The 18,210-nt window shown below is 34.0% G+C and overlaps 1 protein-coding gene across 1 annotated transcript in view; it reads right to left on the reverse strand.

Annotated features, from left to right (window-relative positions):
- Positions 1 to 1,619: 1,619 nt before the first annotated feature.
- The window catches only part of NEK10 (NIMA related kinase 10), an 88,227-nt gene continuing 71,636 nt past the window's right edge, over positions 1,620 to 18,210 (reverse strand). The window contains exons 28-34 of the mRNA XM_086741576.1: positions 16,222 to 16,270; positions 13,604 to 13,641; positions 8,808 to 8,941; positions 5,640 to 5,750; positions 3,210 to 3,318; positions 1,764 to 1,816; positions 1,620 to 1,679 (exon numbers count right to left, since the gene is read on the reverse strand). Of these exons, the coding sequence (XP_086597702.1) occupies positions 1,620 to 1,679; positions 1,764 to 1,816; positions 3,210 to 3,318; positions 5,640 to 5,750; positions 8,808 to 8,941; positions 13,604 to 13,641; positions 16,222 to 16,270 (554 nt within the window). The remainder of the gene's footprint in view (positions 1,680 to 1,763; positions 1,817 to 3,209; positions 3,319 to 5,639; positions 5,751 to 8,807; positions 8,942 to 13,603; positions 13,642 to 16,221; positions 16,271 to 18,210) is intronic.

Below are 18,210 nucleotides of genomic sequence, written 5' to 3' on the forward strand. Positions count from 1 at the left end.
AGATGCACCAGTTCAGATGCACAAGTTCAGATTGGACATTGGGAAAAAGTTCTTCACTGAGGGTGGTTGGTCACTGGAACAGGCTCCCCAGGAGAGGTGTCATGGCACCAAGCCTGTCAGAGTTCAAGGAGCGTCTGGACAATGCTCTTAGGTTTAGTTTTAGTTAGTCGTGTGAGGAGCAGGGAGTTGGATTCGATGATCCTTCTGGGTCCCTTCAACTTGAGATATTCTATGATTTTATTATTTCCTTAATAGATATCTTATTTTTATAGCAGTTTGCATAAAATACTCAAGTCCGTATTCAGCACACATCTGCTTCATTACCGTTAATTGCAGTAAGATGCTTTTTGCCAGTCTGTGAGATAAATGCCTATACAACCACCACACATTTATACATTTATAATAATACTTGCTAGATGTTGATGTTAAAAATAAGAGCCCTTTTTTTAATTTTGTTTTACAAGTTGTGTGATATTTTTTCTACAGCATCAAATCTTGGGAGTTTGTGATTAGGACAAAAATTCAAATTACTCAAAACCACTAATAAACAAATTTGTTAGACCTCATGGCTGCAAAAAGCAATTTGTAAACATGATTCAAGTATACCCGGAAGGTTTAAAGAGCGAATTATTATTTTATTTTGGGAGTGCTGAATCATGATTTTTCAAAACTTACAGCTGGCAGCTGCAAGACACTTGTAAACTGGAATTCCAATTTAATGAGTAGCCTATAAAAATATTCAGACTAACATTTGAAGCTTTTCAATCCATACAGAAAAGTTTATAGAAATAATAAATAACTGAAAAATACCACTGAGGCACCAAGAATTATACATTATTAAAACCTCTTAATATCTGTATTTGGAGTGTTGGGGTGGGTGTACGTTTGTTTATTTGTCTTAGAAAAACTAACTGTAGTCTCCTAGGCTTCAAAATGTTGATTACTGCAAAGACAAGGAACAGCCTTAACTGATGGAAGTAGTGAACTTTTTTTGCACTAAAGAATATCTGAGATGATAAATAAAGTTGCTAAAGTTAGCAGGCAAAAAGAATGAGAAATGCTAAACTTATATTGTGGACTACAATAATACTTTTAATATATTTTCTTTCTTGCCATCCTTGAAGGTTTTCTGCAGAAAAATATATCATCTCCAGGACAAGGCATTTGCCTAGTTTCAAAGATCGTTGAATTTTTTTTTCATCCCTTACACTTTTGTGCTCAATAACCACTTATTGTTGTGCTGTACTCAAACATTTTACTAAAAATGTCAGCTACATCCTTTCAACCCTGTAATGGTAGAGTATTATGATAAAATATACTTCTATTTGAATGAAACTTTTGTTCAGCTGTTGTTTTAGATGGGGAAAAATGTGAGGAAATTGCTGCCAAACTTGTACCACTCTATCATCTGAGTGAAGAAAACAGATATGGCCAAAAAACTCTGCTTAGATTAGCTAATATGCCACACGTGCATTTTTTTTCAGTCCAGGCATCCATGTATAATAATAAACCATGTACTGCACTAAGTTTGAGGAGAAATTGCAATCACATAAACAGGGAGATGATACATTTGGTTTTAGCACATCATAATTAACTTTTTATTTTTAAATTGAACAGACTCACCTGTTAGAAGAGAAATTGTAATAACCACTTTCCTCTAGAACCTCTTCAATTAGAGTCTACAAGATAAAAGAAATTCATTTCAGTACATTATCTTTATTAAAAGTAATAAATTACTACATACAAGTGTATTTATAGCTTACCTGCAACTGTTCATATGTCATCCCTTCTGCTATGTCAGAAGTGCCAACAATACCTTAAAGTAAAAGGCAAGCAACATTACGCTAATGAATTTGGGGTTTATGCTCCTTCATCAGTTTCTTAGCAATTCCACTACAAATATAATGACAAGAGAGATGCTTGATTATCAGGAGGTTATTCCACTGACCACAATGACGCTCTGCAAAGGGAGGAGGCATCTTATGGCATGATGTGAACATTTGAGGCACACGATGTTATTATATTACGGAAAAGTTCTAACTGATGGAAAATACTTTAAATACTTAATGTAACAGAACATAGCAAGGCAATTTTCTTATTCTTCCTCACTTGCAATTTTTAGTGGAAAGGGTACACAGCTAGCAGCAATTTGTGAGCACAAAAGTATTATTTGCAGGTTAAGAGATTCAAAAATTACAGATACTGAGCATCTGAACAAATTGCATTGTTGTCTCCAGAAACAAAATAAAGCTCATATTTAGAGTTATTGTTAGGGACTCATACCCTACTTAAACATAATCCTTGACACCTAGTATTATTTTTGGCTTTTGTAATATGCTGTGGAACAGATATTCTAGTTTCAACACAAAGGCCAGAAAAACCAAAGTTTCTCACCCTTCTTTCTGGTACCACAATTTTTAATGTTATTATGTCCTCTAGTCCATGGACTGTAACATAGCTTTTCCTGTATTTAGAAGAATGGAAATGGCACAAAGACCAAAATACAGGCTGCACATTTCCCTTATGCCCATTGCACAAAGAGACATACGATGAAACAAATTTCTGAACTAGGAAATGTGGTTCCCCACCCTGGATGATGCCGGTGAGGGTAGGCTGCAAGTAAAGATGGTATTCATGATTTGTCGCGCTGAGTATCACTAATTCAAAGTATATTTGACACTATTCGTTTTCTAAAGTATATATATACGCTTTACATTATATAGATGTGGTATAGCACATAGTATTTCCCTCCTCGAGTTTGTAGGGCTTGATCTAGCAAGGTAACTAAATAATTCCACTATAACGGTTTGAAACATGACAGAAGAACAATATAAGGTTTAAACAGAGTTTGTCTAAAAATCACATGTAAGGACAGGTAAATCCTAAGTAGGACATTTTCAGTTGCAAACATTTCTATTGATTTGCATGGATGAACCATGTGTTACTTGCATCTTTCAAATTTCTTTGCCATTCCAAAGTATACTCTCTTAAATTAGTAGAATGTTCCATCAGTGGTAAACTGCATATTTTACCAGGAATTAAACAAAACAAAAACCAACCAACCAAAAAAAAAACCAAACAATAATGAAAGTCGACATAACTTCACTGTTTTTAGAGAAGATCTTAGAGCAGCAAGTCTTTCTGCTTTGATACTATACACTTTATTAGAAATACGTATGCCACTACAAAGGTCTTTTTGCTTTCTGTACCTTTTCTATCATTTGGAAGCAACATATTTCCACTTGAAGAGGGAAGTGCCACATGCCAATCTGTTGTGAAGAAGCTGGGCTCAATCAGTTCAGGAGAGCCTTGCAGCAACTGGGGAAGAAAAAAGCAAAGAACATCTGAAATTTCCATCCTTCCTGTTGCCAAAATTTCAGACTTCTATGAGGTAGTTTACACTTTCCTATGTTTCTCAGTGCAATCAAAATCAAAGGAGTTTTCAATACTTTTTAGATTAATGAAAAAGTAGTGAAAACAATTATGAATGTCCTACATTCTTCTCTCCAGAAACACTGACTGAAATCTGCAAGCTGCCAATCTCCACTTAGTATAAAGTATTGAGTTCTTTAAACTATCTGAATAAAATGTCATAAACTATACATTCATGTAAAGATAAACAGGGAGGTGTATTCCCTTGAACCTAGGAGAGAAATAGCCAGTGACTCTGGTTTTCAAAACCAGGGCTTCAAGTGAAATTGTTACTTCATATTCAAGTGCTATAATTCCCCCCAGCACTTCAGAAATCTGAAAGTCAGTTGAGCTACTTGATTAAGTGAACAAGGATACTGGCATTAAACTTAAAAACATCTCGTTTTGAAAATATCCACTGGTAACAACTCTGACATGAAAATGTCTTTGCAGGCAGGAGAGAAATTCCAGTTATGCATTTCTGCAGCATGTTAACACTCCCACCGTAAAAGAAACAGAAGAATATCTGTTGTCAGAAGACCTTTACTCCACCACTGGGCACTGGAGAGATCTTTTTACCTGTTATTCTAATAAAGCTTTCTAATTCAGCATAGTTAATAAACCATGACTTTAAAATTTTATTTGCAGAAATTGCACAACCTTATAACACCTGCTGAAATAGTTCAATCTAATGATTTTCTCTATTTAGGTTCTTCTTATTACCTCCAAATGATAACCACGTTACCCAATGTATTTCTGGTGGTGATTTTGGTAAAATATGTACCATTTATTCACTGATGCTTGTCAATTCTCCACCCTCCTAACTGTGCTTTTTGTTGGTGCTTTCTATTAACAGTTTCTGTACCTATTTCCTTCCAGGTAGAAATGGCCAGGATTGCATTCAGCATTTCAAACACTTTCAATTTACTTTTTAAATAGCGTATGTGTCCCCTTTTCTCCAGGTTTGAATACAAGTTTTGAAGCTAACACAATTTTACAATTGATAACACTTATAAATTTATAAATAAATAGATTCCTTTATTTCTGGTCATTTCAAAATTATGTTAATTTTTTAATACACACTTCCTTTTTTCTTACCATATTTTGGGGCATTCTTTTGTGAAAACATCAACTCAATACACCATTAGCAAATATTTCCTTAGATTTAATGTTATAGCTAAAATGTAGGAATTGTTTTGACCTACAGGACAGCAAATTGGCCTGAAACCAACGGCTCAGAAAGGCATCTTTAACTATCTGTCAAATGTGCTACCAATGTAAACCAATGTAAACACTAAGTAGCCACCTTTCATGGAGCTTAAGCATCTCAGATTAATTACTACAAAAGTACAGGAAGGATTTAGCATTTGAGGTCAGTCCATTCCATAGCAAACAATGACTTCAAAGATTCCACAATTGAGTGCAAGGAGGTGACAATCAAATTAGATTACATAGGGGAATTATGTGAGTGATAAGAAATTATCTCTGTCATCAAATTTTAGATACATTTAGTAACATACGTAATAACCGCTTTGTCATCAACTAAAAAATGAAATATCTTAGCTTCACAGTCTCCCACAGTATACAGATGTCAAGGATGTAATTTTCAGATCCTCTGCTGACTACAATTTTCTCAGAAGACTTTGAAGGAACATTTAGAAACTCTGATATTAGTTGTTAGGTCTTTCTCTGTTGGAAAGCGCCCAGCAGGTTATTGGGACACACGCAGGCATGGTTCTTCAGTCATGTCATTCTTGCAAATCTGCAGTATTTTTAAACTGATGACACTAAACTAAACACATACTATGCAACAATGGGACAAGGTATGCTATATTCAAGTCACTCTGGGACAGTGCTTTCTTAAAATTCATTGTTTTAGTAGGAATAGATTCCAAAACATGAATAATATTGGGAAACTAATAGCAAATTAAGAAGAGCTTCCTCTTCTCTTTCTGAGCTCTGATGAGATGAAGTCTGGTTTTGATTAATAGCAGCTAGCAGGTCCTTTCCATTTACAAAACACGTTCTAATTATCAAACACAAACTTGAAACCAATCTGTAGAAACTGCTTACTTAAGAAGCCTCCATATTTCCAAATAAAGGATGGCTAGGGAACATTTATAAATATTTCCTTTTAAAAATGGACTCATACACTTATATTTTTGCGACATTAATATCAATAGCATAATTTAAATAGAAAAAGATACAAAGTAATTGGTGTACTACACCTTTTTCATTTCTGATTTCAGATTACAAGGATTGCTCTGCTGACTGAAGAGGGACTTCTTGAATCTCTCAATGATTCTCCTTTTCAAGTTGCATTGCAAAGCTGGAGGAAGCTATACAAGACAAAGAAACAAATGTTTTCAACACTCAGTTACACTTCCCATAAAGATGATGTAATCAGCAGTACCATTATTGAAAAAAGTAGCTCCATTGCAAAAGGAAACATTGATGTTTAATAGCATGGTAATAAACACCAGTACGAGATTTGATTTAAGAGCATATTATGATAATAGTCCTTAGTTTGCCCATTCTGTTAGGTTTGGCATATCGTATAACTGTCTCCCTTTGCCTTGAAGGCAAAGATCATTATAATAAACCTAAGACAGCTAATACTAGATTTGCCTTCCTGATCAAAGTGCCAGGATTTGGGACATTTTTCTACAGATGAAACCCATAAAACATTGGACTAGATTTCATATTGGCTATAATGAGTCACTCCAGATGAAATTAATGGATCTTTAAGAAGCTTAGACCTTCATTCAGTGTGTGTACAAATCAATATGAATCCTCCTCATTGCTTCAACATGCTCCTTTAAGGTCCTTATGTACATCTTAATACAATTCAGAATGTCTCTTCTGCTAGAAGTTTCCTCTGGGAGGAAACTTGTCTATAAAGCAAAACTGATTTTGTGTACCTTCTCCTGTATTTTTTTGATTGAAAAAGTACATATATTTCAATTATAGTTACAAAAGAAAAGCACAAATCATACTTTATTGTATTTTAAAATCTTCAATAGACAGTTCAAAGGAGGTCTCTTCCTTTGCTCTTAGAGATTTTTAAATCATTCTTATGCTCCACCAGTAAATGTAAAGCTTCAGCTGTTGGTAACTGCAATGACACCAGCCCAGTCTGATAACAATTCTACAGTATGTACACCCCTTTTGGAAGGATCTCCTATGCTGTTTCTCTATAGTGGCTTATGCCTAGAGACAGCGTTTATAAAACTGTGATTTTCTACCATTTAGTATAGAGTTTATAATCACATCACTGATGTAAATTCACAATGTGCCACTCCATTGAATTCAGGAAGCTTTTTGACTACTCAAGGAACGTCTGACCACTAATGATTCACATTCAAATACTGTCACAGTACACATTATAAAGACTTTTTTTCCCATTGGAACAAAGTACTGTTCTTAGACGGCTATAAATCTAGAACAGCTATACTGGCCTCACAGGAGTCTTGATTTGCTCTGGCAAACCACGGATCAAGGTTATATCTTAAGCATAAAAGACTTCATCAGACAGCTGGTAGCACACGGTTTTTGTTACAGACAGATACTACTCTCTTTTCATGTAGATAAGGCCTTACACATATGCTTTAAGTCAGGTCTTGAATGTTACTTGGCCTATAAATGAGTTTAAAAAAAAAAGACGCCTGAGAAAAGACCTGCGAAAGACTCTATACATGCCACTGCAATGAACTGTGTGCAGCTAATGTACCATACTGGGATACTCTGAAGCAAAGGTGGTAAAGGACAAGTCTACTGCATGAGCAGCTTGGAGTTGCTGCAGGCACTAGTGTTCAATTTTAGCTTTCATTTTAACGAAATCAGACATCAGATCAGTTAAAAAAAAAATCCAGGGATTTACATAATGCTTTTTTAAAAGCTTTCTGTTACATTGTTTTCCAGAGATCACTCCAACACTTGTTCCCATGGAAACTGGATTGGGAAGGCTGCTGGCAGCCAAGAACTAACAAGCAAGAACTCTCCCTTGTAAACTTCAGTTTACAATTGTCAACTGAAATATGTAACAAGAGTTTTACAAAAAAAAAAGCTACCCATTATAAAAAATATTTTACCTTATATTTGTAAGAATATAAACAAGTACAAGAGAAGCACATAGTACAGAGTGAACAAGTACAGGTATGGATCCCGGTTTCTCTGCCTTCCCATTCTGAAACCAACTGACAGTGAAACCATCAAAGTTTTTACCAGTGCTTCAGTGGTCAACTCCAAACAAGCCTCTGAGTTGGTTAGTTCTCAGTTATCAGGCATCCATATTATGATAACTTGCATTAATTACTAGGCCACTTCTTCAATAGAGGGGGGAGGTTCAGTAATGAGCACCTTTGACATACTCTTCATAGAGCATGTAAAGACAAACTGCCTCATTTCTGTTAGCAGGTGAAAGAGATCATTCTCACAATAAATTTAGTCAATTCTGATTAGTTTAAATAACATTTGTTTTCTTTGTCCCTGATAATTTATTTCCCATATTACCTGTTTTGATAAGCTTGACAGATAAAAAAAAAAGACTACAACAACATGCAAGATACACCCAAGTTCAGTTACGCTGTTCTCTTCTAAACAAAAACATACAAATTTGGCTCAGCAACCTGCAATCCCCTGAGGTGATTAACACCACTTTCCAAATATAAACACTTGATTTTGGAAAATAAATAGATTTTTATTTAATAACAGCAAATTTTGCAAGTGACTGAATTGCAGTCATCTTTCTGTCAAATAAAAAGTTTTCCATCATATTTTAAGTTGAAAGTTCAATGCAGATTTATATCATCTCCATTTTTGCTTTGGAATCAGCATGAAATAACTTTAACTCTCTTTTACTATGAAACAATTGAACTTAATTTTAAAATAAGTCTTATCGTTTGAAAAAGATCTGACATTTCAAAATATTTAACATATTCAGGGTTTGAACTATTGCACTAGAAATCCCAAGAAGGTATTACTATTTATTGATAATAAAAATTATTACTTAGAAGTTACTTTAAAATTATTGCTACAGAGGAAAGCATTTTATGTACTCTCCATGTCAGTATATGATATTAAGTCACTTAAAATATTCCTGTTGCTGGCATGACAGAACGTTGTAAAAATAATTTACTGTACAATCCATTTTTCTAAGGTGAGCCAATTAATTTTTTTCATATGACTCAATTATTGCCATCCTCCACACACTAATATTCAAGGTTAGTCTTTATTTAAATGATGTATTTTTAAAGCATCCTGCCATCTGCAAAAATGTCAAGTTCTGTTGTTTTTAAAGAACAGTGACTAAATTAGCAACACTTTGCAGTACCATCATTTTGACAACAGCAAATAACTAAAAAGTATAAAATGTCAGAAGCAACAGTAATGCATACTTGAGTGATGAAGATAATTTTGTGCAGCTGAATAAGAATCTGCTGAACAGGGTCACTGATCTGACGCACCTTCCGTTGCGATACAGCAATTCCTGCCGAAGCTGTAGATGACAACAGTAAAATCAGGAGGACAGCTTATTTTGTTGTTTTAATATATTAATAGTGTACACAGTTTAAAACCTGTAGATGTAAATACCAAGTTTTAATGCATCACTTGTTCTTCCAATACTGTTGGGAACAAAAAAAAGGATAATCTAAAAACTTAAAAGATTAGACAATGTAATTGACAATGGGTTTCAAAAGAAAATCCCTTTCTTTTCTTCACTTCTAAGTTACTCTAAGAGAGAAGTAGTATTAACATACCTCACTAATAAACGTTTTCCCACATTTATTCAAAAGGAAATGTAAAGATATGATAAACCAAAGTTTGTTATTTTAACTGACTTCCTTTACATAGACTAACACACAGGACATTCATTTTTAATATATTTTGATGTTATGAAATTTATTTTCTTTTTACCCTGAGAATTACAGTACAATGGCTGATGTGGACCATTTGGAGAAGAATTTCCTTAAAACTGTTTTTCACGTTGCCTTACAGTGATGCGTGTTGCTTTATCACAGCTAATTTTTGTTTCCAGCATCTAACAAGAGTATGTTTTGAGAGAAACCTCAAGAAAATGCCAAAGAAGCTATGACTCTCTTGGGTCTTCTTTACTTGGCATCAGAAAATTAGTGTTTCTGTTCCTTGTCATAAATTCCTCCCCACCAGATATCACTCTATCTAAAGGACATATTGATAGAGACTGCTTGAAAGGACCTGTTACCAGCACTCTCCATGATCAAAATGATACCATCATAAAGCAAGTAAATGGCATTTTTCATGTTTAGAATAAAAGAACATCAATGCTCAGCAAAGCATTATGCTGTAAAAATTCCTCCCCCCGCAAAGGAAAGAATACAGACAACTGCTCTGTATTACAGACTGTGTATTGCTTTTGCTTGTAAATTCCACAAAAGTAGTAGTGTTGACCTGTGAATATAAGGGAAAAGTGGGTTTTAAAAACTTCTAAATGCAAAGCTAGTTTATATTGATACAAAAATGCATGAGATTAAGCAAACCACGAAATAAGGTTATGCAAACCAGAAAATATTAACACAGTTTCAATTCTCATGTACATATGCATGCAATTACGAGCTATGGACATTATATACACACGACATATAATTAAAATTTTATCGTCCCTGCCATATTATATGAGAGATAAAGTTGCTCATTTTGAAGAAAAAGAAAAGACTAACAAATGTAGAAATTGAATATTTTATCATTTTTGAAAAGTGTTGTGTTTCTTAATACATCTCCATACCATTTCCCTAAGCATTAACATTTCAAGTAGACAGATCAGAAGATAAAATATTTAGTGACTAATTACTAAGAAGAGTTCATGAAGTTGGGGATCCATTATAAGAAAGGACTTGCACTTTGAGAAAACATTGCTATAAGTTATTTCTAATATTTTCTTCTAAAACAGAGATTAAAAAAATCTTTTTTTTTTCAAACACATTGTATTTTAAACATTTCCTTTAGCTACTACCTAACAACACACACAGTAGTTATACATACATGAAGTCACAAATAGTGCACATGCAGGCTTATAGTCTAGTGCTTAACTATTTAATTGGGTATCCAAATGCGATCTTTGCTAAAAAGCATCCATCATACCCAATGACAATGGCACTACATTTTGTAGTATAAACTCTGAAGAACAGACTCGGTTGAAATTAAAAATAAAAATATGACTTTAGAATTAAGAATATTACATTATTTCAAATATTTAGGCTTCCTCATATCATTTTTATTATATTATTGTTGATTTTATTTAGATAAGTGTGAATTAGTTTTCATGGCAAGGAGCAGGAAAGATGAATTTTTCTTATCTTAGTAAAAAAGCTGACTATATTCTGTTAACTAAAGAGCATTATGAACTTACCTAGTGAATCAAAAAAGGCATAGAATTTATTTGTGTTTCATGGCATAATTTAAATTTCATTCATAAGAATTAAAAGAGAAATACTGCTAATGAAGCTTTAGGTAATTTAATAGAATTAGGACATAGAGGTAAATATTATACATTCTACAATCTCTGCAGATTTACAAAGTATCATTCAGATTTTAAAATTAACAAAACAAACAGAACAACTTGATTCTTATTTACATAGTGCTCATCTATCATGCTTTGCTTGCTGAGAAAGAGTACAGAGCCAAAACAAAATTGGATACTTGAATTTTTATCTGGTAAATTGTTATTTATGATTTTTAATCTGGTGTATTTAAGTCATACCCAGAGACTAAATAAAAGCTTATCAGCAGACTACCACTATAAAACACTTAGTGTATCACTAAAGAACATTAGTTAGCAAAATTATCCTTCCAAGTTGAGTATTAGACCTGGAAGCTAAGCAAAGAGCTTAGGTCCAAGTATTGAACTTCAGCCAGTAGCCCTGTATCTCTCTTAAATACAGTTATCTCTAAACTACACTTCAGAGGCTAATTTAGCTCCATATTCTAAAATTTCCTCACACAGAAATACCCTGAGGACCATAAAGACTTATGTACAGATTTACATCCACCTAAACTTTTTTTTTTTTTTTTTTTGCAAAGTGAGCTGGTATCAAGAATGAAAATTCTACTGAGAGAGACGAAATTCAAATACTAAAATTTATTAGTCCACAACTGAACTGTTATCATTTTTTTTTCCAGTTGAATTTCTGTGCTGGCTATTTTAACAAGCAAAATAGAGCCATTCACAAACTGAAGTGTCTAGGGACCAACCAGATCTGAGCTGAGCTCTTAAAGAAAATAAAGAGATACAGAAAATGTCATTCTCTATCATGGAGAGACACATTTATAGTAGGATCAGGAAGATAATGACATCATTGCTATTGTCGAATTTTTTGTAGCAATGTCTTTTGGCAGATGGATTGGGAGAGGCAAGTGAAATTCAGTTTAACATTTTTTCCCCTAAGTCTCCTCTTAATAATCAATAAGAGGAAAAGAAGTTAGCATTTCCCCTGAGCCACTTAATGAATAATTTAGGTTGGTCTTTCTGCTCAAGGTGACAGTGGAAGCCATGCTATAATACTCTATTATATGCCACGAGAAGAACTACTTTTATTTCGCTTTTTTTGCCTCATTTTCACTTCTCTATCAACTGTTTCAACACTGCTATATTCAATCTCAAAATAAATAGTGATGTCTTGCTGTTACAACACAAGAATCTTCAGCTTTTGTTAGGACACCAATAAAAACTTTACTTCCTTGACATGTTACCTTTTTCACTGTTATCTTTCCCTGTTCTGTGGTGTTTCAATTCTCCTTTGCTGTCAATGACTTGTATTACAAAACAAAGGCAAATAAATGAGTGTCTTTTCTTTTGTGGGTCTTCTCAGATTATTTTTTTCTGAATAAAAATATGCTTAGAATATCAGCAAACAGGAAGGACTGAGTAGGAAATAATATGGATTTCCCTGTTACTCAGTGTATAGAGCTTTCTCTCTTTTCTAGTATGACAGCAACAATATGACTTAGCAGTCTAGGAGGACCAGATGTAATGCCTACTTGTAATGTCTACATGCTTCAAAGATAGCTGGAGACCCAACGTGCAGCTAGGAACAGCAGGAGTTTCCGTAAAGTCCATATACTCCAGACCACTCCACAATTTTTTTTAATCTTTTTTTTTTTTAATACAGAAGTATATAATTATTTGGAAGATGAGAACACATGTGTGTGAATTGGCTGCTGAGGACTTGATCAAAACTTTTACGAGTTTTACCCAAAAGGAAAATATTACTAACAAAAGATAACAGATTTGCTCAAATTATCCACAGGGCTGAAAATATTAACAAAGGCTAAAGTGTTTGTCTGAAGATCATTACAGCTTTGATATATTATGGCTGGATAGTGGGCTTAAACTGTGTATTGGTATTACAATGGCACGCTTCAGTAAACAGCATTGAAAACTGCCAAAAGTGGACAGCAAATTTTGATTTGTAGTGCATAATTAAAATTCCTAATACATTTTTGTATCAAAAAGCTGTGAAATAGAAGTCAGTATAGACAAAAAGTACTTTTTTAATTAAAATCAATATTTCAACTGCTCAAAAACTTTTCTTTCAAATATTATTCAATTCAGTCTATGCATTCTGAAATCACAACTTAGCAGCTTACTGCTATGTGAAGATTTTCAGTGAGAAAGAAAAGTATCTCAAACAGAAAACTTGTTTCATCAATGATGATGTACAAATATAAGATGATTTAAAAGGGCTTTATGAAATATTCCTTTCATAGGAGAAATTCCCATTGCATTCAGCAGAAGTTTTGCCAGGATAATGACCATGAAAATGAGGTCTTACTAATTTACTGTTGAAATTCATATTTTTAAAAAAAAATCATTAAGAATATTTCAGGTAACATACTTGTATCTGAAATGTAATTATCTTCTTTTCTAACATTTAAAAATATAATTATTAGATAATATCATGATTGTTCATATCGCAAAAAACTACAACTGGAAGACTATAAGACTGCCACCCCATCACGAACAGCTCCTCTGTTTTCTTAGTGCGGGCCCTGTACATGAGTGGAGGCACTCTCAAGAGTAGATCAATTGGCAGTAAAGCTGAAGAAACAAAAGAGTGGACTTTTTATCTGGAACAGGACAATAAGGTTTAAAAACTTGTAATTTGTTAGGTTTAATTTAAGTTAATGTTTGATTTTGTTGCAAGCACAAGATTACCTGGTCGCAGTCTTGATCCCGGACCTTCAATATAATCTCTATTATTATTAAAAAAAAAAAAAAAAAAAGTAGGTTTAATCCCTGACTCCTCATGTTTCCTCTAAAGGAAATCTGTCCAAATTCACTCATTTTTAACTGTGCATTTGTAAGTCACAAAAAGGCTTTCACTCTATGTGTCCAAAATAGCATGATTTCCACTAAATAAAAGCTAGATTCCATTCTTTTCCCTGATCACTTTTTAGTCTGGAAAGTACAAAAACCAATAGACAGGATTTTAATGTTTACAACTCAATAATCCACTATATTACACATTATATTGCATTTGTGCATGTTTAAGGGCATTTCAATTAACACATTTTATGGATGCAAAACATAAAGAATAAAGTAAATATTGTCTAGTGGATATAAACAGGAGTAATAATGCATACAGTACTAGAAAGTACTGTAGTAAAGTAGTAGAAAAGTACTAGTTCTAGGAAAAAAATTAATATTACATCAACAAGACAGCAATACCTCAACATCAGAAATACAGGGCCAGAAGTTTCAGTGCTAGCTTCTGCTCTATACTGAACACAAATACTGTCCCAGCCTGCAGATTTCACTAGCTGAGGTAAGCAACAATAAATGGCTACAGACAGATGGGGAACTAAAAGAATGTCCTGATGGATGGCAGCCTCAACAGCCCTTGCGTGGCAAGAATTGGTATATATTTTTTAGGCAGCAGGGAAAATTATAGTTGCAAGGAGTAGTTATGAAGAAAGATAAGGACATAGTTTTGCTAATGTTTATGTGAGGGGCAGCAATGGAGAAAAAACAAATGTGCTTGCTTCAACGCTCAAGCATTAGGAGACTTCCATTACTGCCTGCAGCAGGAGTGAAACTGGAAAGCTAGTGAGTGATAAGGAACAGACTGGATGGTGATACGCTAAGAACAACCCTGAAAGTAAACATGAAGTATTGCATTTGAAGTAACAGGAAAAGCACAACCAGTACAAAGAATATACATAGAAGATGTCAAGGTTGATGGTGGGGCTGCAGAAATGAAGGTAGGGCTGGAGAAATGTTCCTCACAGCAGTGTTCTGAATGGGCATTTGAGTGACTAGAATGCACATATCAAAACCAGGGAAGATGTTACATGCACGAGAGTCTTATGAAGCCAAGCAAGATTTTTAGCAGTGTATATTGACAGGAAAGGTTCTATCTTAGAGGTGCCAGGCAGAAAGACATATTCTGAATGCAAGAACTTTGAGAGATGTGCAAATTAAAGCAGATGCTCAGATGTCAAAGTACTGGTGAGGATGGATGTTATTTTTGAGAATGATCAAAACCTGAGGTAATGGGTAGGACTTCAGGTACAAGCAAATATGACAGCCTTTTTAGTTATGTAGTACTCAACTGCATGGCCACATGGGCACAAAGACATCTTAGAGAGATGAGCAAAAATTTAGTATAGACAGAGGGAAATACTTCTGTTGCTGCAGCTAAATTCATTATTTGCAGCATGATTTTGCAGGTAGATGAATAAGTAGACACACTTGTACAAGCAAAGACTAGAAGCAGAAGAAAAGACAAGAGAATCAGTGATAAAGCCATGTGTAACATCCAGAGGGAATTAGATGAACAGATAGCTAGTATCCTTCTAAATGGTCCATAAGAGTAGTTTCAAAAGATAGAGAGAGAATTAGAAAAAGATAGAGTCAGAAAACATGATTTCAAGCAGACAAAGACAGCGCCAATGACAAATAGCAGATCAAGAAAATAAAGGAACTATGACTTGGAAGAGGTCATTAAACAGCTTAGCAAGAATTGCTATAGCAATATTCCTTAAGTAAAAGCTAGCTCAGACAGGGTCTGTGGAGAAACAGGAGAGAGAAATTAACGCCATTATTACAAATAGTTAAGTTAAAGGTAAGAGAAAAAATTTGTTCAGGGAGCAGATGGAGCCAAGAGTGATTTGGGGTTTTTTGTCTGATGTGAAAGAAAAGTAGAAATAAAGAAACAAAGAGCAGAGTCTATGAATAAGAGTGGTGCCAAGGAGATCAGAAAAAATAATGGTTGGTCAAGAATGTGTTTGATAATAAAACAGAAAAAAAAGGGAAAGATTTTTACAAGGAGAATGGGGATGGCCATGCCATATTCTGGTTTGATTTGTCTCCTTTTTGAAAGAAATGATTCCAGAATTCCAAAAATAGATATCTACATTTATATAGAAGGTCTGGAGGAGTTTAAAAGGGAGAAGATATTACTCTACACTGTCAAATGCACAAACACATTTTTCTATAGAAAAACAGCCACTTAAAAATGCAAAAGAGAATTTGGCTAAACAACTAATGTCAGTTCAAGCTGATGTAGCAAGGTCTACCTTTAAAACTATTTATCAGTTTAATGTCAGTCCTCAAATTACTCATGTAAGGCCTCTGAGTGCAAAAACCCTCAAACAATATCCTCAAGCAGACTTAAATGTTATAGGCTGAGATAAGATGAAGTCGTAGTGATAAGTAAGGAAATATTTCATGAAGGCAACTGCACAACTGTTCCACTGTGAAACGACCAACTGGAATTGGTCATAACAATGATCAATTACATAATCTATATTAAAATCATAAATCGTACCTACCTAATCTGAGGTTGTCTTTCACAGGCACTAAAACTTCGTTTAATTATACCTGAAATAAATGCATAAATATTACCTCTGCATTCAAAATATATATACATACACATTAATATTTTCTATATCCCAGACATGGTGTCAAAATAACTTTTAAAAAGCAGTATTAAACAAACTACAAACCCCCATTTGACTATGGAGTTGCTGCTTGATAAAACAAATATTTGCTTACATCTTAACTGAAATCTCAGCCCTGCATAGTATTTTAATAAATACTTACAGAATTTCATAGAAACTAATAACATATGCTGACTAGATGTCCACAGAAGGCGAATCTGGATTTGCATTAAATAACTACCTCAGTTATTGCTACTACTGTGGGCACAATATTGTCTCTAGTCTGGATAAAAAGCTAAAACACTTACCCATTTTCTCAGAGGACCTTTGATGGGTTGCCTAAGCCTTGTTCTACCACAGTTTTATTGCCACCACTCCATTAGCTAACTATTCAAACTACTACATATGCAATACCTTACGTCTTAAATAATCCCACGGATTTTAAGACCTTGAAGACAGAGGTATGAATGGTTATTGGTCAAACATCTAATCAGCAATAAAACTGAACCTAAACATTTATGTCATTTATTGCATAGTGCCAAAAATGTGAAGAAGGAGGGGTAATGTTTAACAATATATTTATTATTTATGTACTTGGAAAGCATTGTCTTAAAGCAAGTATTTGTCTTAAAACTTTCCTATAAAACCACCCCTTTGATAGTAATTTTGACATCTGAGATCACTCTCTCCTATAAACGTCATCTCACTTCAAATGAGGAATGAGTGTATGTTTAAATTAAAAGACATTTCAGGTAACTGAAGGTCTGAGTAGTAAGATCAGGAAACTCTACAACAATTTTCCTGTACAATTAATGCATTTTAATATAATAGCCTGCATCTTTGCCTATATGAGATGTTTTTCCACAGTAGTATCATCACAAACATTATCATATAACAAAAACAGGTATCTGATCACTCAAAGAGTAGCTAAGGGAAAAAAAAGATTTTATACCAAGCTTACACCAGTTTTCCCACTGTTAGTCTTGTTACAGCAGTTATATTAGTTCTAGAGCAGCAGTAGAGGACTTTCAGAGAGCAAACACATTTCTGAGAGTCTTAAATCTTTTCTTTACATTCAAACACACTTTCTGTTGTGCTCTGAAATATATTGCTCCTATTTTTCCTCCTTTTGTGAGATCCTTTGAACTAAAAAAAAAACAAATCCTGAAGGAGGCTGGCATCTGTCACACAAAATTCACTTTAAAACCAAAAGAAATGATACAACTTTAGGCCAAATCTATCTCCCTAAAAAAGAAAATACACAGACAGAATGAAAGAAAAAAGAAACAGTATTTTATTCCTTGCTAATGCTTTGCTTAGTTGAAACTCATACTAGTTAGCCCCAAAAGAAGTTTTCATAAAAGTAGTTGATTTATGTAATAGCAAATAAACTAGGCCCTTACAGAAACAAAGATACTTCAATTAACACTGAAACAGGAAAGTAGATAGGAAAATACAGTCTCCACTGTCTAGAAAGTGAAGAAGGCCTTTGGAAATGAAAAAATATGATTGTGTCTATTCAAGGAACAGATATTTTACCTGCTTAGGATGCAAACACAATAATACAAATATACAAGTAGCTCTGACTGAACTTGAATCATATTGTTTGGGGGAAGGATTCCAAGTTACAATTTCAGACACTCTGTTATAGCAAAGACTATAATACAGGAATATATGCGAAAAAATCTGTAACAAGCCACTCCACTAGAAAGCTAAGTTTGAACGCAGCTGTTTGCTAGAATTTTAAAAACAGCTCCCCTTTCCAAGTATTCATATACAAAATTGGATTTGAAATACTATGCCCTTTGGCTGTTTCAAATAAATGGTCTCTCTATCAGTAAAGAGCTCATATCCAAATTTTCTTGATCAGTTTGATGACTC

Source organism: Chlamydotis macqueenii, chromosome 2 (assembly GCF_036417535.1).
Source record: "Chlamydotis macqueenii isolate bChlMac1 chromosome 2, bChlMac1.mat, whole genome shotgun sequence".
Taxonomy (NCBI): Eukaryota; Metazoa; Chordata; class Aves; order Otidiformes; family Otididae; genus Chlamydotis; species Chlamydotis macqueenii.